This window comes from Lissotriton vulgaris, chromosome 1_1 (assembly GCF_964263255.1).
Source record: "Lissotriton vulgaris chromosome 1_1, aLisVul1.2, whole genome shotgun sequence".
Taxonomy (NCBI): Eukaryota; Metazoa; Chordata; class Amphibia; order Caudata; family Salamandridae; genus Lissotriton; species Lissotriton vulgaris.
This window is the reverse complement of record NC_141685.1, coordinates 202,622,288-202,644,048: the sequence shown is the minus strand read 5'-3', so window position 1 is coordinate 202,644,048 and position 21,761 is coordinate 202,622,288. Positions and strand designations below refer to the sequence as shown.

General features: G+C 53.9%; 1 protein-coding gene across 2 annotated transcripts in view; it reads right to left on the bottom strand.

The window, feature by feature from the left end:
• Window positions 1-1,585: 1,585 nt before the first annotated feature.
• LOC147740877 (torsin-3A-like) overlaps window positions 1,586-21,761 on the bottom strand; it is a 58,174-nt gene continuing 37,998 nt past the window's right edge. Inside the window, exons 5-7 of one of the 2 annotated variants that reach the window (XR_015307476.1) lie at window positions 16,580-16,704; window positions 4,748-6,545; window positions 1,586-4,576 (exon numbers count right to left, since the gene is read on the bottom strand). Coding sequence is in view for 1 of the 2 variants with exons in the window: in XM_086952179.1 (XP_086808305.1) it covers window positions 6,301-6,545; window positions 16,580-16,704 (370 nt within the window). In the remaining variant the exon portion in view is untranslated. Of the gene's footprint in view, window positions 6,546-16,579; window positions 16,705-21,761 lie in introns of both variants that reach the window. The other variant, XM_086952179.1, reaches the window with a different exon arrangement.

Sequence of the window (21,761 nt, the reverse complement as noted above, 5' to 3'; positions counted from 1 at the left end):
GTGGGAGAGGAGAAACTTTACAGTTTTGCAGCGAGACAGGCAGAGTTTGGGGAGAGGAGGCAGGTTTGGGGCTGGGAGGACAGGCGGGCGGGGGGAGGGTGGGGGGCGTACATTTAAGGCAGCAGGAGAGAGAGAGTTGAATGTACAGAGACAGGCAGCGTTTAGGAAGAGGGAGAGGAGACCGTTTTGCAGGGAGAGACAGGCAGAGTTTGGGGTGGGGGCAGGCGGGGGCTGTAAAGGGACAGTGTCTTCGAGGCAGCGGGAGGCAGTTTGAGGAGCTAAGACGGCCTGAGGGTGAGATATCCAGCAGGGGAGCTTGAGGCGTGGGGGAGGGGGGGGAGACGACACACAGACAGACAGACAGGTGATAACAGACCAGGAGACCCCCACAGCCCGTTCCGGCGGCCATGTGCTGGCTCGGCGTGGGGCAGACGTGCCAGCACCCCCGGCCCATCCTTCCGGGCACTGCCCTTTTATTCTCCAAACAAATCACTGCAACACTTAAAAAAAATAGAAACTTTAATCTGTACAATTCCGTTTACAAATGTCACAATTCCTGGCGCGTCTCGTCACGTCTCCGCCTCAGTGTTTCCATGTGGAGCGTGACTCACAGACCCCAGCTCTGCAGGGAGAGGCAGCCGGGGTGTGGCGGGGCTGGCAGGGGCCCCAGAATGCCAACGGGGGAGGGGGGGCTGGCAGGGGCCCCACAATGCCACGGGGGGGGGGGGGGGGCAGAGGGGGGAGGTGGTGTGTGCTGAGCACTGAGGGAGGCTGGCAAGGGCGGTCTGTGCTCTGCTGAACCAGAGCATGCAGCCGGTTAAAGGTGTCTGTGGTGTGCACAGGCTGGTAAAGGCGATCGGTGGTGAGCACAGGCTGGTAAAGGCGATCTTTGGTAAGCACATGCTGGTAAAGGTGGTCTGTGGTGTGCACAGGCTGGTAAAGGCGATCTGTGGTGTGCACAGGCTGGTAAAGGGGGTCTGTGGTGAGCACAGGCTGGTAAAGGCGATCTGTGGCGAGCACAGGCTGGTAGGGTGGTCTGTGATAAGCAGAGGTTGGTAATGGCAATCTGTGGTGAGCACAGGCATGGAGGATGGTAAAGGTGGTCTGTAATGAGCGGAGACATAGAACCTGGTAAAGGTGGCCAGTGATGAATACAGACATACAGGCTATATGGTCTGTGCTCAGCCAGGGCATGGAGCCTGTAAAGGTGATCTGTGGTGAGCACAGGCATGCAAGCTGGCACAGGCGTCTGTGCTGAGTGAGACAGACAGGTGCGTGCAGGCGGGAATTCTGCCTCATCCCAATTAATAAAACAGAAACCTGCATTACCTTTGGTAAAACAACAAGCAACTCTATCTTTACACCTAAAATGCAAATAGTAATCTCTCAAAAGTGATATTGAAAAGAAAGCAGTGAGAGAGGTGATGATTTTGGTGTCCTCACTAACCCAGGGAGAGAACCAAGCAGATGCCTTGAACACAAAGAGCACATCATGCTGAACGATTCAGTGGTGGTCCCATCCTCCTGCTTGGGGTGGTCCTGAGAGGATGGGACCACCACCAAATCGTTCAACATGATATGCTCTTTATGTTCAAGGCATCTGCTTGGTCCTCCCACTAGTTTAGGGGGGACCCCAAAATTATCACCTCTCTCATTTCCTGATATATACTTCAAAGCTCACTTTTATTAACTTGCTACATGCTTTTTAGCAAGTAAAGCTAAAGTTGCTTTATCTAGTTACCCGAGGCTTGTTTATCCTAGGGCCGTGTGTCACCACTGTGAGGGTAGCACTCAGCCTCTCGCTTACAGGGTTAGATCGGGTCTGTCACTGTGAAGGTAACACTTAGCCTGTCACTGCAAGCGTTAGACCTGGTCTGTCACTGCGAGGGTTAGGTCTGGACTTTCACTGTGAGGGTTAGGCCTGGTCTGTCTCTGTGTGGGTGAGGGCTGGTCTGCCACTCTGAAGGTTAGATCTGGACTGTCACTGTGAGGGTTAGGCCTGGTCTGTCACTGTGAGGGTTAGGCCTTGTCTGTCACTGTGAGGGTTAGGCCTGGTCTGTCACTGTGAGGGTTAGGACTGGTCTTTCACTTTGAGGGTGAGTGCTGGTCTACCACTGTGAATGTTAGGTCTGGTCCGTTCCTGTGAGGCTTAGGCCTGCTCTGTCACTGTGAGGGTTAGGCCTGGCCTGTCACTGTGAGGGTTTCATCTGGCCTTTCACTGTGAGGGTTAGGCCTGGTCTGTCACTTTGAGGGTATGTCTGGTCTGTCACTGTGAGGGTTAGGCCTGACCTGTCACTGTCAGGGTTAGGCCTGGTCTGTCACTGTGAAGGTTTCGTCTGGTATTTCACTGTGAGGGTTAGGCCTGGTCTGTCACTGTGAGGGTTAGGCCTGGTCGGTCACTGTGAGGGTTTGTCTGTTCTTTTACTGTGAGGGTTAGGCCTGGTCTGTCACTGTGAGGGTTAGGCCTGGTCGGTCACTGTGAGGGTTTTGTCTGTTCTTTCACTGTGAGGGTTAGGCCTGGTCTTTCACTGTGAAGGTTAGGCCTGGCCTGTTACAGTTAGCGTTAGGCCTGGCCAGTCACTGTGAGGGTTAGGCCTGGTCTGTCACTGTGAGGGGTAGGCTTGGTCTGTCACTGTGAGGGTTAGGCCTGGTCTGTCACTGTGAGGGTTTCGTCTGGTCTTTCACTGTGAGGGTTTCCTCTGGTCTTTCACTGTGAGGGTTAGGCCTGGTCTGTCACTGTGAGGGTTAGGCCTGGTCTGTCACTGTTAGGCCTGGTCTGCTACTGTGAGGGTTAGGCCTGGCCTGTCACTGTGAGGGTTTTGTCTGGTCTTTCACTGTGAGGGTTTCATCTAGTCTTTCACTGTGAGGGTTAGGCCTGGTCTGTCACTGTTAGGCCTGGTCTGTTACTGTGAGGGCTAGGCCTGGTCTGTCACTGTGAGGGTTAGGCCTGGTCTGTCACTGTTAGGCCTGGTCTGTTACTGTGAGGGTTAGGCCTGGTCAGCCACTGTGAAGGTTAGTCCTGGTCTGTCACTGTGAGGGTTAGACCTGGTCTTTCACTGTGAGGGTTAGGCCTGTTCTGTCACTGTGAGAGTTTCATCTGGCCTGTCACTGTGAAGGTTTCGTCTGGTCTTTAACTGAGAGGGTTAGGCATGGTCTGTCACTGTGAGGGTTTCCTCTGGTCTTTCACTGTGAGGGTTTGGCCTGGTCTGTCATTGTGAGGGTTTCCTCTGGTCTTTCACTGTGAAGGTTAGGCCTGGTCTGTCACTGTGAGATGTAGGTGTGCTCTTTCACGTCCTTTTGAGACCATGAACTACTTGGCAGCTGTCCTTGTACGTTTTAGTCCCGGCCAATGGCTATGAGTTTTAGGCCCGGCCTATGGCTATGAGTTTTAGGCCCGGCCTGCGGATATGAGTTTTAGGCCCGGATTGTGGCTATGAGATTTAGGCCCGGCCTATGGCTATAAGTTTTAGGCCCGGCATGTGGCTATGAGTTTTAGGCCCGGCCTATGGCTATGAGTTTTAGGCCCAGCCTGTGGCTATGAGTTTTAGGCCCGGCCTATGGCTATGAGTTTTAGGCCCGGCCTATGGCTATGAGTTTTAGGCCCGGCATGTGGCTATGAGTTTTAGGCCCGGCCCATGGCTATAAGTTTTAGGCCCGGCCTGTGGCTATGAGTTTTAATCCCGGCCTGTGGCTGTGAGTTTTAAGCCCGGCCTGCGGATATGAGTTTTAGGCCCGGCCTGCGGCTATGAGTTTTAGGCCAGGCCTGTGGCTATGAGTTTTAGGCCCGGCCTATGGCTATGATTATTAGGCCCGGCATGTGGCTATGAGTTTTAGGCCCGGCCTATGGCTATGAGTTTTAGGCCCGGCATGTGGCTATGAGTTTTAGGCCCGGCCTATGGCTATGAGTTTTAGGCCCAGCCTGTGGCTATGAGTTTTTGTTCTGGTGTCACTGTGGGATATGGGTCTGGTCTCTGATTGCGAGTTTTAAGCCTGGTCTGTTCTGAAAGATTTAGGTCTGGCCAGCTACTGTATGCAAGGCTCCTTTTCCTTGTCTCTGCTTCTTTATAGGCTGAAAGATCCACCAATCGCCTGCAGCAGTGTGGTCACTGGCCCCACCCAGAGTCAAGCGCACTGTGCGTGTTTCGCCTCATGGAGGTATCCTCAGTGTAGTGTAACAATCCCTCTTGCGTGCAGCAGGGGTCAGGGTTTTTTTTCTTAGGGGCCCCCTCTGTGATGTGTAAGAGTCTTTCTGTAGGGCCCCCAGGAGTCCTTTAATCTTTTAGACAGACTTTGTAGAGGCTCTTCGCTTCAACCCGCTGTTCAACACTCATTGATGTGGCCCCGGAAGCCCTTACACCTCCTGCAGTAACCAAGCTCCTCATTCGCTGCACTCCTGTAGTGGCCCCTTATATGTCTGTAACACGGTCTTTGCAGTGACCCCGGGGTCCCCTCTACCTTTCAGCCGAACCACCGTTGTCCTTCATACTGTACCTGCAGTGGCTCCCAGGGAACCTTCACCTTGGACCCCCCTAGGTGCGGTGTAAGTGTTTTGTAGGGGACCCCAGGGGCCCTTCACCTTGGACCCCCCTAGGTGTTGTGTAACAGTGTTTTACAGTGGCCCCCAGGGGCCCTTCACCCTGGACTCCGTAGGTGCTGTGTAACAGTGTTTTGCAGTGGCCCCCAGGGGCCCTTCGCCATGGACGACCCTAGGTGCTGTGTAAGTGTAGGGACCCCAGGGCCCCTTCACCTTGGACTACCTAGGTGTTGTGTAACAGTGCTTTGCAGTGGCCCCAGGGGCCCTTCACCATGGACGACCCTAGGTGCTGTGTAAGTGTTTTGTAGGGGACCCCAGGGGCCCTTCACCTTGCACCCCCCCTAGGTGTTGTGTAACAGTGTTTTGCAGTGGCCCCCAGGGGCCCTTCACCATGGACCACCCTAGGTGCTGTGTAAGTGTTTTGTAGGGGACCCCAGGGGCCCTTCACCTTGGACCACCCTAGTCCTGTGTAACAATGTTTTCCAGTGGCCCCCAGGGGCCCATCACCTCGGACCACCCTAGTGCTGTGTAACAGTGTGTTGCAGTGGCCCCAGGGGCCTTCATCTTGGACCACCCTAGGTGCTGTGCAACAGTGATTTGCAGTGGCCCCCAGGGGCCTTCATCTTGGACCCCCCTAGGTGCTGTGAAACAGTGATTTGCAGTGGCCCCCAAGGGCCTTCATCTTGGACCACCCTAGTGCTGTGTAACAGTGTGTTGCAGTGGCCCCCAGGGGCCTTCATCTTGGACAACCCTAGGTGCTGTGAAACAGTGATTTGCAGTGGCCCCCAGGGGCCTTCATCTTGGACCACCCTAGGTGCTGTGCAACAGTGATTTGCAGTGGCCCCAGGGGCCTTCATCTTGGACCACCCTAGGTGCTGTGAAACAGTGATTTGCAGTGGCCCCCAGGGGCCTTCAGCTTGGACCCCCCTAGTGCTGTGTAACAGTGTGTTGCAGTGGCCCCCAGGGGCCTTCATCTTGGACCACCCTAGGTGCTGTGCAACAGTGATTTGTAGTGGCCCCAGGGGCCTTCATCTTGGACCACCCTAGGTGCTGTGAAACAGTGATTTGCAGTGGCCCCCAAGGGCCTTCATCTTGGACCACCCTAGTGCTGTGTAACAGTGTGTTGCAGTGGCCCCCAGGGGCCTTCATCTTGGACCACCCTAGGTGCTGTGCAACAGTGATTTGCAGGGGTCCCGGGGGGCAGTTGTACATCTATGTCTAAACAATGTTCTTTGTAACAGTCTGCAGTGGCCCCAGGAGCGCTATTATCTCTCAGACTGTCTTTGAAACGAGCCCCCAGCCCCCCAACTCCCTCTATACTCTGTAACAGTGTCTTTGCAGTGGCCCCCAGGGGTCCTTTTACATCTCATGCTAACCAGAGTTCTCTGTAAGTCTCTCTTGCAGTGGCCCCCAGGGGCCCTTCTTCTCGGACCATCCTAGGTGGGGTGTCACAGAGTCTTTGTAGTGGTCCCAGGTGCACTTATACCTCACATGTGACACTGTTTCTGTTGTGGCCCCCAGGGGCCCTTCTTCTTGGACCATCCTAGATGGTGTGTCACCGAGTCTTTGCAGTGGTCCCCAGGGGCCCTGATACCTCTCATGTGACACTGTTTCTGTTGTGGCCCCTAGGGGCCCTTATTCTTGGACCATCCTAGGTGTTGAGTCACAGCGTCTTTGCAGTGGTCCCCATGGACTCAAAAACCTCTCATGCTAAAGTTCTCTGTAAGTCTGTGCCTGCAGTGGCCCACAGGGGCCCCTCGGCTCCGTCACAGGTAGCTGATCCTCTGGGAGACAGACTTGCAGCCGCTGGCTGAGAAGAGCTTCTCCTCTTTGGGCACGAAGACCATCATCTGTGCCACCTGGTCCAATGCGGCCTCGGTGTAGGGGAGCCCACGCGCCACGAAGGCGTCCCGCGCGCACAGCTTCACGTGCCGGTACTCCAGGGGCAGGAAGGGCACCAGGGCATCAATGAGGCCTGAGGCCTGGAGGCGGCTCTGGGCAAACTCCTCGCCTGCAGAGAGGGTGAAAAGACAAGACAGGGTCACTAGGGGGCGCTTGGGGGGCCTAGACATAGCTGGCAGCAAAAGCTAACCCTGGGCGTAGTTTGCATAGTAGTGCTACGCATAGCTACGCGAAGTGCACTTCGCACTACGCGAGCTACGCATAGCTAGGCGAACTGCGTAGTGCGGTAGGAAAAATGCTATTTGCACTGATTGCACAGTGCCGGATGCTTGTCCACACTGTGCAATCATTGCAAACGGGATCTTGCACAGTGCAAGCGGTTGCTTTCTGCCGCTCGAGTAGATTTGTACTCGAGCAGCAGCTTTCTCAGCGTGGACTAGTAGTTTCTCATCTCGAGGGGTCGTGAGCATACGCGACCAATCGCAATGAGACACCTGACCTCCCTGCTTTGAGAATCTCGCTGGGAGGTATATTTTCCACGCTCGCGATTGGCAACTTGATGTTGCCGATCGCGAACAAGTAAAAAGTCTCGCCGGGATGTTGATTTGGCTCGCTCGCGGTCGCCAACTTGACGTTGAGGACTGCAAGCAAAAAAATGCCCGCTACGCTACAGCTTTTTGCACAGTGCTATGTGCAATTCACGTAGCGCGTAGTAGCACAAACTACGCACGCTCCGCCAGCGTAGCGTAGTCCTACGCCCAGGGTTACAAAAAGCACCCAGGGCAACTCATGCAATCCGTGCACCCTTCATGCCTCCATTTTCATTTTTTTAAATGCAATTTTTGTCCTCAAACGAGTACCTCCCCTTATCTCTGCACACTAGCAGCGGTCTAGTTGCCCCGGGGGTGCATATCTGCCTGCTTTTTGTGCCCCCAGGGCACCTTGCTTCTACAGAAGGGGTCGTAGATGCCTGAGTAATAAGGGTTGCATGGATGCTCAAAGTGCGCAGGATATCCCAAAAGGTGTGCACTCCTCTGCGTGGGAGTGGTCCACAGTCACAGCGGTGCAGGTAAGAGCAGTGGAGCGAGGGACGGGGGCATGGCAGGCGGTGTAGGTAGTCGACAGACAACGATGAGTGAAAATACAAAAAAAAAGAAAACCACTTACCTTCTGCTCGCCTCATCGCCAGGCGCAAGTAAGTATGTTTCTTTTTTTAAATTTTATTTTCCCTCATTGTCTATCGACTTCCCCCTCCCCCACCGGCCCCACCATGCCCCCGCCTCACCACCCCACCGTACATGCACTGGCGGTGACTGATGGTCCAATGAAAACGAGGATGTCCTTTCTTTTGCCTCATATTACAGACGTAAGTTTGAGCTGAAAAGAAGGGCAGCCAGCAGGGAGGGCACTGACTGTAGGGCACACAGAGAGGGTTCCCAGTCAGTGTGTCTCCTGAGAGCATCCCTTGGGAGAGGGGCATGGAAGTCCCAGAGACCCTCAGGCATCACTTGCAGGCAGATGCAGTCACTCAATCACCCATCTGCAGGGAGGAACCCAGCCATGCCTTCACAGTGGGACCCAGGGCCTCATTTATGGGGTTTCGGTGTAGGGCAGCGCAGTAAGTCACCTTGGTGCGCTGTCCTATGCCAAAGTGAAAGGGCAGGAATAAACATCCCTCGGCAAGCTCACATCTCCGACCACCTGAAAGACCTCCATTGGCTCCCTGTCAACAAGAGAATAACGTTCCGTCTCCTCACCCACGCACACAAAGCCCTCTACGACCTGGGACCGGAATGCCTCAACACGCGCCTATCCTTCTACACCCCCTCCCGCCAACTACGATCATCCAATCAAGCCCTCGCCGCTATTCCGCGCATCCACAGATCCACCATGGGGGGAAGATCCTTCTCCTACCTAGCGGCTAAAACCTGGAATTCCCTCCCCGCCCACCTCCGCCTCACTCAGAACCACCTCTCTTTCAGAAAGCAACTAAAAACCTGGATATTCGATAAGTAAATCACCACCCTCCCTCAAGCGCCTTGAGACCCTCTGGGTGAGTAGTGCGCTATACAAATTTTGGAACTTGAAGTTGAACTTGAATGCACTGTACTTATCCAATACAGTCAGGGCCGGACTGGGAACCAAAACTGGCCATGGCAAAGAGCTCAACCGGCCCCCTGGGAGCGGCTGAGCTGTTTGCCAGGGCCGGTTTCGGCCGATCTTGTTACAGGGGCTGATTTTGCAGCTATGCTGCAAAAACGGCCCTGTAACAAAAAGGCCTGAGGAGCCCAAAATCGGCCCCCACCCTAGCGGCCCGATGGGGAAATGCCCAGTTCCCGCTATGGCCAGCCCGGACCTGAATACAGTGCATTCCTGTCCTTTCCCCCTGCGCTGGCGCCCTGTCAGCAGCCGAGTGCCAATGCAGGCACCCTTGCACCATGGTGTGAGGGCACCTGTGTTGTAGGCAGGATTGTTTTTATTTATTTATTTAAGAGTTTTATATAGCACTAGCAAGACCCGAGGGTTACATCAAGTATCATAATGCAGTCAACACAAAAAATAACAGTAAAAACCTAGTTCAAACATAGAAAGTAATAGTAATAAGCATATTGACTCGTGACGAATCCAGTTCAGGGAGGGGTGACAAAGGAGTGAGACAGGAGGTAGGTGAAGTGGGGGCCTTCTAATCGAGATGAATGTATGTTTCAATGTGCGAGATTCCATGTTGAGCGTGAGCTATCCGTTCAGACGAGGTCTGTTGAGAAATACGTCTTTGAGCTGGTTTTTGAATTTTGAAAAGGATGGGTTAGTCCTGATATGGACTGGGATGGAGTTCCAAATTTTGGGCGCGTTTCCAGAGAAGGAGTGCGATAAGGCTTTTTGTTTGCGAGTTTTTGGAGGAATGAGAAGTAGCGTGTTGGTACTCCTGAGGTTCCTTGTCTGACCGGCTTAGATGACTTTGGAGGCTAGGTATGCTGGCTTACCATTATGCAGGGCTTTGTGTGTGAGGCAGGCGGTTCTGAATCGGGCGCACATTTCGATTAGGAGCCATTTAAGTTCTCCGAGAGCAGAAGAGATGTGTTTGTATTTCTTAACTCCAGTGACCGTCCTGGCTGCTACATTTAGAGTTGCTCTGAGGGCTAAGGGAGATTTTGGTGCAGGAAGGGGTACCTCCCTGCACAAAAACAATCCATAGCGGCCTTTTCCTCCTTTTTTACACGTAGGAAGAGGTGAAATAATAATATTTCTCCCCGTTATGCCTGCCCTGGGGAGGGGTGAGATTTTAACACATTCCCAGGCTCGCAATGAGAAACCTGACCTCCCCGTGTTGAGAATCTCACCGGGACGTATAATTTCCACACTCGCGATCGGCAACTTGATGTTGCTGATCGCGAACGAGGAAAAAGTCTCGCCGGGATGATGATTTTGCTCGCTCGTGGTCGCCAACTTGACGTTGAGGACCGCAAGCAAGCAAGGCAGCACATTGTGCGCCAGTTCAAGGAAAGGACATGGATGTGCTGTATAATGTAACCCTGGGCGTAGTTCGCATAGTAGCACTGCGCGTAGCTACGTGAAGTGCACATCACACTACGCAAGCTACGCGTAGCTACGCTAACTGCGTAGTGCGGTAGGGAAAATGCTGTTCGCACTGATTGCACAGAGCCAGATGCTTGTCCGCACTGTGAAATCATTGCAAACGGCATTTTGCACAGTGAAAGTGATCGTTTTCTGCCGCTTGAGTAGATTTGTAATCTCGAGCGGCAGCTTTCTGAACGCGGACTGGTGATTTCTCATCGCGAGCGGTCGTGAGCATACCCGACCACTCGCAATGAGAAACCTGACCTCCCCGTGTTGAGAATCTCACCGGGACGTATAATTTCCACGCCCGCGTTTGGCAACTTGATGTTGCTGATCGCGAACGAGGAAAAAGTCTCGCCGGGATGATGATTTTGCTCGCTCGTGGTCGCCAACTTGACGTTGAGGACCGCAAGCAAGCAAAAAATGCCCGCTACACGTTTTTGCACAGTGCTACGTGCAATTCGCGTAGCGAGTAGTTGCACAAAATACGCACGCTCCGCAAGCGTACCATAGTCCTACGCCCAGGGTTAGTATAATGTTAAATATGGCGCATTAATGCCCTTTCCCTATCATGCAGCACAGCAAGATATCTTACTGCGCTGCATGAAATAATGATAAATCTACCCCTGCATCTGTGTCTTTCTATATTGTGCTTTCCTCCATGCAGCTGTGAACTGTCAGAGTTCGCACCTGTGCAAGATATGGTGCATCCCTGCCCTTTCCCTATCACACAGCGCAGCGCAGCGCAGCACAATATCCGACTACGGTGCGTGAAATATTGATAAATCTCCCTCTGCGTCTGTGTCTTTCTATAATGTGCTTTCCTCAGTGAAGCTGTGCAAGATATGGTGCGTTTCTCAATGTGATTGTGAGCGCTGTCCCAGACTGCACTTCTTGGATATTAACATTCTGGATCAGGCTGTGTGAAGTCTGGATTTAATTAGATTGGGTGTAGAGCCTGGGCTCAGTCCCTACGTAAGTCTGGGTTCAGGAGTATAGCCCGGAATCGGGGTCTGTGAAACTGAAGTCTGGGCTTTATCCCTAGGGGATGTGGGGGGAAGCCTGGGATCTAGATATGTGAGGGTGAAGTCTGTATTCAGTGCCTCTAGGGGGAGGGCCTGGGTTCAGTCCCTACGTAAGTCTGGGTTCGGAAGTAAAGCCAGGGGTTGGTCTCTTAAGTCTGGTCTCCAGAGTAAAGTCAGGGTGTAGTCTCTAAGTCTGGTCTCCGGAATAAAGCCAGGGTTCAGACTCTAAGTCTGGATTCAAGAGTAAAGCCAGGGTTTAGTCTCTTAAGACTGCTCTCCGGAGTAAAGCCAGGGTTCAGACTCTAAGTCTGGATTCAAGAGTAAAACCAGGGTTCAGTCTCTTAAGACTGCTCTCCGGAGTAAAGTCAGGGTTCACAGTCTAAGTCTAGATTCAGGAGTAAAGCCAGGGTTTAGTCTCTAAGTCTGGATTCAGGAGTAAAGCCAGGGTTCAGTCTCTAAGTCTGGATTCAGGGGTAAAGACAGGCGTTAGTCTCTACGTCTGGATTCAGGAGTAAAGCCAGGGTTCAGACTCTAAGTCTGGATTCAAGAGTAAAACCAGGGTTCAGTCTCTTAAGACTGCTCTCCGGAGTAAAGTCAGGGTTCAGAGTCTAAGTCTAGATTCAGGAGTAAAGCCAGGGTTTAGTCTCTAAGTCTGGATTCAGGAGTAAAGCCAGGGTTCAGTCTCTAAGTCTGGATTCAGGGGTAAAGACAGGCGTTAGTCTCTACGTCTGGATTCAGGAGTAAAGCCAGGGTTCAGACTCTAAGTCTAGTCTCCAGTGTAGAGCCAGGGTTCAGAGTCTAAGTCTGGATTCAGGAGTAAAGCCAGGGTTCAGACTCTAAGTCTGCTCTCCCGAGTAAAGCCAGGGTTCTGACTCTAAGTCTGGATTCAGGAGTAAAGCCAGGGTTTAGTCTCTAAGTCTGGATTCAGGAGTAAAGCCAGGGTTCAGACTCTAAGTCTTGATTCAGGTGTAAAGACAGGTGTTAGTCTCTACGTCTGGATTCAGGAGTAAAGACAGGGTTCAGAATCTAAGTCTGGATTCAAGAGTAAAACCAGGGTTTAGTCTCTTAAGACTTCTCTCCGGAGTAAAGTCAGGGTTCAGAGTCTAAGTCTGGATTCAAGAGTAAAGCCAGGGTTTAGTCTCTTAAGACTGCTCTCCGGAGGAAAGTGAGGGTTCAGAGTCTAAGTCAGGATTCAAGAGTAAAACCAGGGTTGAGACTCTAAGTCTGGATTCAAGAGTAAAGCCAGGGTTTAGTCTCTTAAGACTGCTCTCCGGAGTAAAGCCAGGGTTCAGACTCTAAGTCTGGATTCAAGAGTAAAACCAGGGTTTAGTCTCTTAAGACTGCTCTCCGGAGTAAAGTCGGGGTTCAGAGTCTAAGTCTAGATTCAGGAGTAAAGCCAGGGTTTAGTCTCTAAGTATGGATTCAGGAGTAAAGCCAGGGTTCAGACTCTAAGTCTGGATTCAGGTGTAAAGACAGGCGTTAGTCTCTACGTCTGGATTCAGGAGTAAAGCCAGGGTTCAGACTCTAAGTCTAGTCTCCAGTGTAGAGCCAGGGTTCAGAGTCTAAGTCTGGATTCAGGAGTAAAGCCAGGGTTCAGACTCTAAGTCTGGTCTCTGGAGTAAAGCCAGGGTTTAGTTTCTAAGTCTAGTCTCCAGTGTAAAGCCAGGGTTCAGAGTCTAAGTCTGGATTCAGGAGTAAAGCCAGGGTTCAGACTCTAAGTCTGGATTCAGGTGTAAAGACAGGTGTTAGTCTCTACGTCTGGATTCAGGAGTAAAGCCAGGGTTCAGACTCTAAGTCTGGATTCAAGAGTAAAGCCAGGGTTTAGTCTCTTAAGACTGCTCTCCGGAGTAAAGTCAGGGTTCAGAGTCTAAGTCAGGATTCAGGAGTAAAACCAGGGTTGAGACTCTAAGTCTGGATTCAGGAGTAAAGCCAGGGTTCAGACTCTATGTCTGGTCTACGAAGTAAAGCCAGGGTTCAGACTCTAAGTCTGGTCTCTGGAGTAAAGCCGGGATTTAGTCTCTAAGTCTGGTCTCCAGAGTAAAGCCAGGGTTCAGACTCTAAGTCTGGATTTAGTAGTAAAGCCGGGGTTTTGTCTCTAAGTCTGCTCTCCCGAGTAAAGCCAGGGTTTTGTCTCTTAAGTCTGGTCTCCAGAGTAAAGTCAGAGTTCAGACTCTAAGTCTGGATTCAGTAGTAAAGCCAGGGTTTTGTCTCTAAGTCTGCTCTCCCGAGTAAAGCCAGGGTTTTGTCTCTAAGTCTGCTCTCCCGAGTAAAGCCAGGGTTTTGTCTCTTAAGTCTGGTCTCCAGAGTAAAGTCTGAGTTCAGACTCTAAGTCTGGATTCAGTAGTAAAGCCAGGGTTTTGTCTCTAAGTCTGCTCTCCCGAGTAAAGCCAGGGTTTTGTCTCTTAAGTCTGGTCTCCAGAGTAAAGTCTGGGTTCAGACTCTAAGTCTGGATTCAGGAGTAAAGTCCAGGGTTCAGACTTAAGTCTGGATTCATGAGTAAAGTCAGGGTTCAGACTCTAAGTCTAGATTCAGGAGTAAAGCCAGGGTTCTGACTCTAAGTCTGGATTCAGTAGTAAAGCCAGGGTTTTGTCTCTAAGTCTGCTCTCCCGAGTAAAGCCAGGGTTCTGACTCTAAGTCTTGATTCAGGAGTAAAGCCAGGGTTTAGTCTCTAAGTCTGGATTCAGGAGTAAAGCCAGGGTTCAGACTCTAAGTCTGGATTCAGGTGTAAAGACAGGCGTTAGTCTCTACGTCTGGATTCAGGAGTAAAGACAGGGTTCAGACTCTATGTCTGGTCTACGGAGTAAAGCCAGGGTTCAGACTCTAAGTCTGGTCTCTGGAGTAAAGCCGGGATTTAGTCTCTAAGTCTGGTCTCCAGAGTAAAGCCAGGGTTCAGACTCTAAGTCTGGATTCAGTAGTAAAGCCAGGGTTTTGTCTCTAAGTCTGCTCTCCCGAGTAAAGCCAGGGTTTTGCCTCTAAGTCTGCTCTCCCGAGTAAAGCCAGGGTTTTGTCTCTTAAGTCTGGTCTCCAGAGTAAAGTCTGAGTTCAGACTCTAAGTCTGGATTCAGTAGTAAAGCCAGGGTTTTGTCTCTAAGTCTGCTCTCCCGAGTAAAGCCAGGGTTTTGTCTCTTAAGTCTGGTCTCCAGAGTAAAGTCTGGGTTCAGACTCTAAGTCTGGATTCAGGAGTAAAGTCCAGGGTTCAGACTTAAGTCTGGATTCATGAGTAAAGTCAGGGTTCAGACTCTAAGTCTAGATTCAGGAGTAAAGCCAGGGTTCTGACTCTAAGTCTGGATTCAGTAGTAAAGCCAGGGTTTTGTCTCTAAGTCTGCTCTCCCGAGTAAAGCCAGGGTTCTGACTCTAAGTCTGGATTCAGGAGTAAAGCCAGGGTTTAGTCTCTAAGTCTGGATTCAGGAGTAAAGCCAGGGTTCAGACTCTAAGTCTGGATTCAGGTGTAAAGACAGGCGTTAATCTCTACGTCTGGATTCAGGAGTAAAGCCAGGGTTCAAAGTCTAAGTCTGGTCTCCGGTGTAAAGCCAGGGTTCAGAGTCTAAGTCTGGTCTCCGGAGTAAAGCCAGGGCTAAGTCTCTAAGTCTGGTCTCCGGAGTAAAACCAGGGTTCAGTCTCTAAATCTGGTCTCCGGGGTTAAGCCAGGGTTTAGTCTCTAAGTCTGGTCTCCGGAGTAAAGCCAGGATTTAGTTTCTAAGTCTGGTCTCCGGAGTAAAGCCAGGGTTTAGTCTCTAAGTCTGGTCTCCGGAGTAAAGTCAGGATTTAGGGCCAGATGTAGGTGGGAGATTTTGGCCATTTACCGGCCGGTAAATGGCCATGGAGATGTAGGGGGATAAAAAACATGCATTTTCGGTAATTTGACGTCTAGGATGAGTCTGGCTACAGCCCTTTGGGGGTATGACCTTTGGTTATTGTCTGTGGAGCTGACAGCTGGGTTGAGCCTGGCTTCAGCCCTTTAGGGTAAGACCTGGGGTCAGTGTCTGTGGAACTGATGTCTGGGTTGAGTCTGGCTCCAGCCCTTTGGGGTAAGACCTGTGGTCAGTGTCTGTGGCGCTGACGTCTGGGTTGCATCTGGCTTCAGCCCTTTGAGGTAAGACCTGGGGTCAGTGTCTGTGGAGCTGACGTCTAGGATGAGTCTGGCTACAGCCCTTTGGGGATATGACCTTTGGTTATTGTCTGTGGAGCTGACGTCTGGGTTGAGTCTGGCTTCATCCCTTTGGGGTAAGACCTGGGGTCAGTGTCTGTGGAGCTGATGTCCTGGTTTGAGTTGGTTTCAGCCCTTTGGGGTAAGACCTGGGGTCAGTGTCTGTGGAGCTGATGTCCTGGTTTGAGTTGGTTTCAGCCCTTTGGGGTAAGACCTGGGGTCAGTGTGTGTCTGTGGAGCTGACATCTACGATGAGTCTGGCTACAGCCCTTAGGGGTTATGACCTTTGGTTATTGTCTGTGAGCTGGCGTCTGGGTTGAGTCTGGCTTCAGCCCTTTGGGGTAAGACCTGTGGTCAGTGCCTGTGGAGCTGACGTCTGGGTTGAGTCTGACTCCAGCCCTTGGGGTTGAGACCTGGGGTCAGTGTCTGAGGAGCTGACCTCTGGGCTGAGTCTGGCTTCAGTCCTTTGGGGTTGAGACCTGGGGTCAGTGTCTGCGGAGCTGAAGTCTGAGATGAGTCTGGCTTCAGCCCTTTAAGGGTAAGACCTGTGGTAAGTGCCTGTGGAGCTGACGTCTGGGTTGAGTCTGGCTCCAGCCCTTAGGGGTTATGACCTTTGGTTATTGTCTGTGAGCTGATGTCTGGGTTGAGTCTGGCTTCAGCCCTTTGGGGTAAGACCTGTGGTCAGTGTCTGTGGCGCTGACGTCTGGGCTGCATCTGGCTTCAGCCCTTTGGGGTTGAGACCTGGGGTCAGTGTCTGTGGAGCTGACGTCTGGTTGAGTCTTGTTCAGTTGTTTGGGGGTAAAACCTGTGGTCAGTGCCTGTGGAGCTGACGTCTGGGTTGAGTCTGACTCCAGCCCTTGGGGTTGAGACCTGGGGTCAGTGTCTGAGGAGCTGACCTCTGGGCTGAGTCTGGCTTCAGTCCTTTGGGGTTGAGACCTGGGGTCAGTGTCTGTGGAGCTGACGTCTGGTTGAGTCTTGTTCAGTTGTTTGGGGGTAAAACCTGTGGTCAGTGCCTGTGGAGCTGACGTCTGGGTTGAGTCTGACTCCAGCCCTTGGGGTTGAGACCTGGGGTCAGTGTCTGAGGAGCTGACCTCTGGGCTGAGTCTGGCTTCAGTCCTTTGGGGTTGAGACCTGGGGTCAGTGTCTGTGGAGCTGACGTCTGGTTGAGTCTTGTTCAGTTGTTTGGGGGTAAAACCTGTGGTCAGTGCCTGTGGAGCGGACGTCTGGGTTGAGTCTGGCTCCAGGCTTTGGAATAAGACCTGGTGTCAGTTTCTGAGAAGATGACGCAGGGGTTGAGGCTGGCTTCAGCCCTTTGGGGGTAAGACCTGGGGTCAGTGTCTGTGGTTGAGTCCCTCCCTGGTGCACCCTGTGACCCTCATACATCACCAGTACCTTTGGAAGATAGCATCTCGGCCTTGAGTGGTCGCTCCAGGTCGCCCTCAGTGATCTCCTCGCGCCGCCGCCCCGCGCGCCAGAAGTTCCGCACCACTTCGTTGATGGCATTCCCACCGATGTTACTGCAGGGAGAGAGAGGAGCACAGGTTAGATCCCTTCACTGCAGGTGGGATCGGAAGGAATCCGGCAGATCTAAACCAACAACGGGTCACCAATGGAAACAGATTACCACATGCGTAAGTGGCAGGACTAGGGTTCAAAGAGACTGTGGTGAGCAGGAGGGGTAGTGGCAGACCACAATGAATGTAGGGAAAGTAAGCACCAAACTGCGTGATACGTCAGGTATGCATGCTCCATACACCCCTGCATGCTCCATACACCCCTGCATGCGCCCTGCACCCCTGAATGCTCCATACACCCCTGCGTGCTCCATACACCGCTGCGTGCTCCATACACCCTTGCGTACTCTATACACCCCCTGCGTGCTCCATACACCCCTGCGTGCTCCATACACCCCTGCGTGCTCCATACACCCTTGCGTACTCCATACACCCCTGCGTGCTCCATACACCCCTGCGTGCGCCCTGCACCCCTGCGTGCTCCATACACCCCTGCATGCTCCATACACCCCTGCGTGCTCCCTGCACCCCTGCGTGCTCCATACACCCCTGCGTGCTCCATACACCCTTGCGTACTCTATACACCCCCTGCGTGCTCCATACACCCCTGCGTGCTCCATACACCCCTGCGTGCGCCATAGACCTCTGCGTGCTCCATACACCCCTGCATGCTCCATACACCCCTGCGTGCTCCATATACCCCTGCGTGCTCCATACACCCCTGCATGCTCCATACACCCCTGCGTGCTCCCTGCACCCCTGCGTGCTCCATACACCCCTGCGTGCTCCATACACCCTTGCGTACTCTATACACCCCCTGCGTGCTCCATACACCCCTGCGTGCTCCATACACCCTTGCGTACTCCATACACCCCTGCGTGCTCCATACACCCCTGCGTGCGCCCTGCACCCCTGCGTGCTCCATACACCCCTGCATGCTCCATACACCCCTGCGTGCTCCATACACCCCTGCGTGCTCCATGCACCCCTGGGTGCTCCATGCACCCCTGCGTGCGCCATAGACCCCTGCGTGCTCACTGCACCCCTGCGTGCTCCATACACCCCTGCGTGCTCCATGCACCCCTGGGTGCTCCATGCACCCCTGCGTGCGCCATAGACCCCTGCGTGCTCACTGCACCCCTGCGTGCTCCATATACCCCTGCGTGCTCCATACACCCCTGCGTGCTCCATACACCCCTGCGTGCTCCATACACCCCTGCGTGCTCCATACACCCCTGCGTGCTCCATACACCACTGCATGCTCCATACACCGCTGCGTGCGCCCTGTACCCCTGCATGCTCCATACACCCCTGCATGCTCCATACACCCCTGCGTGCTCCATACACCCCTGCATGCTCCATACACCCCTGCGTGCGCCCTGCACACTGCCGGCGGGGGCTCCTCACCCCGCCTCCTTGCTACTAATGCCAAGGACTGCAGAGGGCATAGGTCGCCGACTGGGGGCAGCAGCCCTGGCGCTGGGCCGACTGGTGCCAAAGGTCACACGTCTCTAGTGCTCTGCAGAGCCTGATAACGGGGTCAGCTCAGGTCTGAGCCAAAGAGGCCACCGGGTGCGTCCATGGGGGCCCCGCGTGTCTGCGGGATTATGGGGGGGGGGGGGGGGGGGGTGGACGTGCCTTCGGGCAGCAGTACCTAGGGCTCGGGTCCTGAGTGCACTGGATGACGTCGGGGCTGGTTCTACCATGTTTCTGCTTTATGCTTTCCCAGAAGGAAGTTTAGTTTAACCCTGGAAGCGCTAGGAGAAGACACAGGAGCATCACGGAACATACTCAAGGAGCACCAGGATAAGACAGAGGAAGCACCAGGAGAAGACACAAGGAGCATCAGAAGACACCGGGAGCACCAGGAGAAGGCACAGGGAGCAACAGGAGAAGGCACAGGGAGCAACAGGAGAAGACACAAGGGGCACCAGGGAAAGGCACAGGTGGCACCCAGAGAAGGCACAGGGAGCACCAGGAGAAGACACAAAGAGCACCAGGACAAGGCACAAAGAGCACCAGGACAAGGCACAAAGAGCATCAGGAGAATACACGGGGAGCACCAGGAGAAGACACAGGGAGTACCAGGAGAAGACACAGGAGGCACCCAGAGAAGACACAGGAGGCACCCAGGGAAGGCACAGGGAGCAACAGGGGAAGACACGGGGAGCACCAGGAGAAGACACATGGAGCACCAGGAGAAGGCACAAGGAGTACCGGGAGAAGACCCAGGGGGCACCAGGAGAAGGCACAGGGAGCACCAGGAGAAGACACAGTGTTGGACAGGCCACATGAAGGGCCACTCTCCCCCGGCCCGACCAGGCCCGAGCCCGGTCACGCAGGTACCACACACCACCATTACACGTCCTCCGTCCCCTCCGGGACCCCTACCCTCGAACACGTCGACCTCGTGGGCCTGATTCACCGCCGGCCTGCGCGCCCATCCTGGGCGCCATCTTGGACACTCCACCACGAGGCCGCCTGGCCCCAGATCGACCTCAACCCTGGGCCTGGCCAGGTCTCAGACATCCCGGCACCACCATCCACCCAGGAGGTGAGCGGGCTACTTGGCAAGTCACTGGGGGAAAGAGGTGTCGATGGCTCTCCCCCGCCAGGTGCCGCTCGCCCATCGCCTCCCCGGGCGCCGGCTCCACCCCCCTGCTGGGTGTCTGAACTCCCTCATCCCGGACCTCCCGACCTCCAAGTGCGAGGGTCCGGACATCAAAGAACACCAGCCCTATAACTGGGGCAGCTCCAGAGCAGGAAGGCAGTTGTATCTTGGAGTCGAGAGACGCAGAGAAGAACTCATCCTTGACGGACTACTGGCGCTGCCATAGCTCTGTCTCGTGCACCATCGTCTTGCCTGCTGGCGCTGCCGCAACCTTCGTAACCTTCATATCCTTCATCGTCGTCGGGACCTGCTGGCGTGGCCGCGGACCGTTTGCATTCACCATCTTCATCGGGACCTGCTGGCTCCGCCGCGGACCGTCGTTTCCTTCGTCCATCTCGGGACCTGCTGGCTCCGCCGCGACCCGATCATCTAGAACGCCGAGCTCGAGGATTGAGAGCTAGTTTCATCTTTTGGTAACAAGACTGTCCCGCTACCCTTTTCCCAAGCCAGAGACCAGAACCGAGGGGACCCCTGAGTCCAGACCTCCTTGTACCATTCCATCGTAACCTTAAAGAATTGCCTATAAAGTCTCGTTGAACTTTACCCTGGTGTGGTGTCCGTCTGTGGGGGGGAAGTTACTTGTCTGTACGATCGCTGGAGACGGCTCTCCCCGGAGACCTCTCCCCTTATCCTCGGCCGACCCTCCCGGTCCGTCTAACATTGGTGGCCAGCGGCGCGATCCGAATCACCGCATAACCGTACAGAGAGTAGCTCACCCCACGGCGAATCACGATGTCAACTAAAGAAAGCGGATCAACGGAGAAATTCCAGATGGAGAAATTGGACGAGTACAGCCATCGTGAACTAAAGCAGTTCTGCATCGAACTAGGTATCGCTACCACCGGACTAAGTACCAAAGACGATTTTAAGCAGGCCCTAGAATCTTGGGCAGAAACCGGGGCTGCCGGAACCTCGGATCAAAGCATCGCAGCAAAAACCACCACGGCCCCTGAGGAGCGAAGAACGGGTCTCTCGCAAGACGAGATCAAGGAACGAGAGAAAACCCGACTACACGAGCTGGAAATGGCCCGGCTCAAAATGGACATTGAACTTAAATTGGCCGAACAAAAAATCAACTTAGAGCACCTGCGTCTCCGAGAAGAAAGAGAGGAGAAACAGAGACAAAGGGAGCTCGAGGAAAAGAAACTGGCATATGAGCATGAGCGGAAACTAGCTGAGATCGACCTACGCAAGCAGAATAAAGAAGTAGGGGTGTCCGAGCAACCCCACACCCCAGGGGCAACAGAGAAAAAGGTACACATCCCCAAGGATGTCGTTCGAGAGTACTTCCGAGAGGACGACATCCAGCAATGGTTTAAGGCCTATGAAATCGCTATGACTGCACACCGGATCGATAGAAGCGATTGGGGAGCCGGTCTATGGGGGAGATTCCTCAATGAGGGCCGCGACGCCCTGCTGCAACTCCCGGACCACCAGATGACCTCCTATGACCATATGAAAGCTGCACTCCTCACCCGCTATGGCCTCACACCCGAGATGTACCGTCAGAGGTTCCGAGACTGCACCCGCATCCCGGGTACAACTTGGGTGGACTATGTAAACTACTTTAGCCGAGCCTTCGAAGGCTGGATCAAAGGAAGCAAGGTCACAACCTACGAACAACTGTTCAATCTTATGGTCTGGGAGCATCTGTCGAACAATTGCTTCATTGAACTCCGCCAGCACCTCCTCGACAGCAAGTTAACGGATCCCCGGCAGCTCGCAGCCGAAGCTGACCGGTGGGAAATCACCAGAGTGGGCCGAAATGGGTCCTACGAACAAAACCGGAACAACAGTGGTCAACACCGTCCCCGAGGAGGAGGAGGAGGCCAAGGACGCGGAAGAGACAACGTTCCGGTCGCCCCCGCTACCAGCACCACCCCCCCGGCCAACCGGGGCAGCACCCCGGCGCGACCGGGATATCGAGCCAATGTTACGTGCCATTGATGCCAACGAGTCGGACACTATGCAAACGACCCAAACTGCCCCCAGTACCAGAGCCCAAGACCCCGCCAAGTAGCCGCTGCTGCTCTGGGGGAGGAACAGATCTCAGAGGAACAGGAGGAATATGAACAGGAACACCAAGAATGGGAGCCAGCCGCCATGGCTCTAGCCTGCTTAGGGGGGAGAGACATGGTTCCGCGGGTCCCCCTACCCGCTAACACCCAGAAATACAGCCAATGGGTGAGCATCAATGGACGCCGGGCCGAAGCCCTTCGTGACACTGGGGCCAGTGTAACAGCCGTCCGCTGTCACCTGGTGACCCCAGAACAATATCTACCGAACATTCTCTGCCCTGTACGTTCAGCCGATAACTCGGAAAGTCTGTGTCGGATGGCCTGCGTCCCCTTCGAATGGGGAGGGGTCTCCGGCATGTTGAAGGTAACGG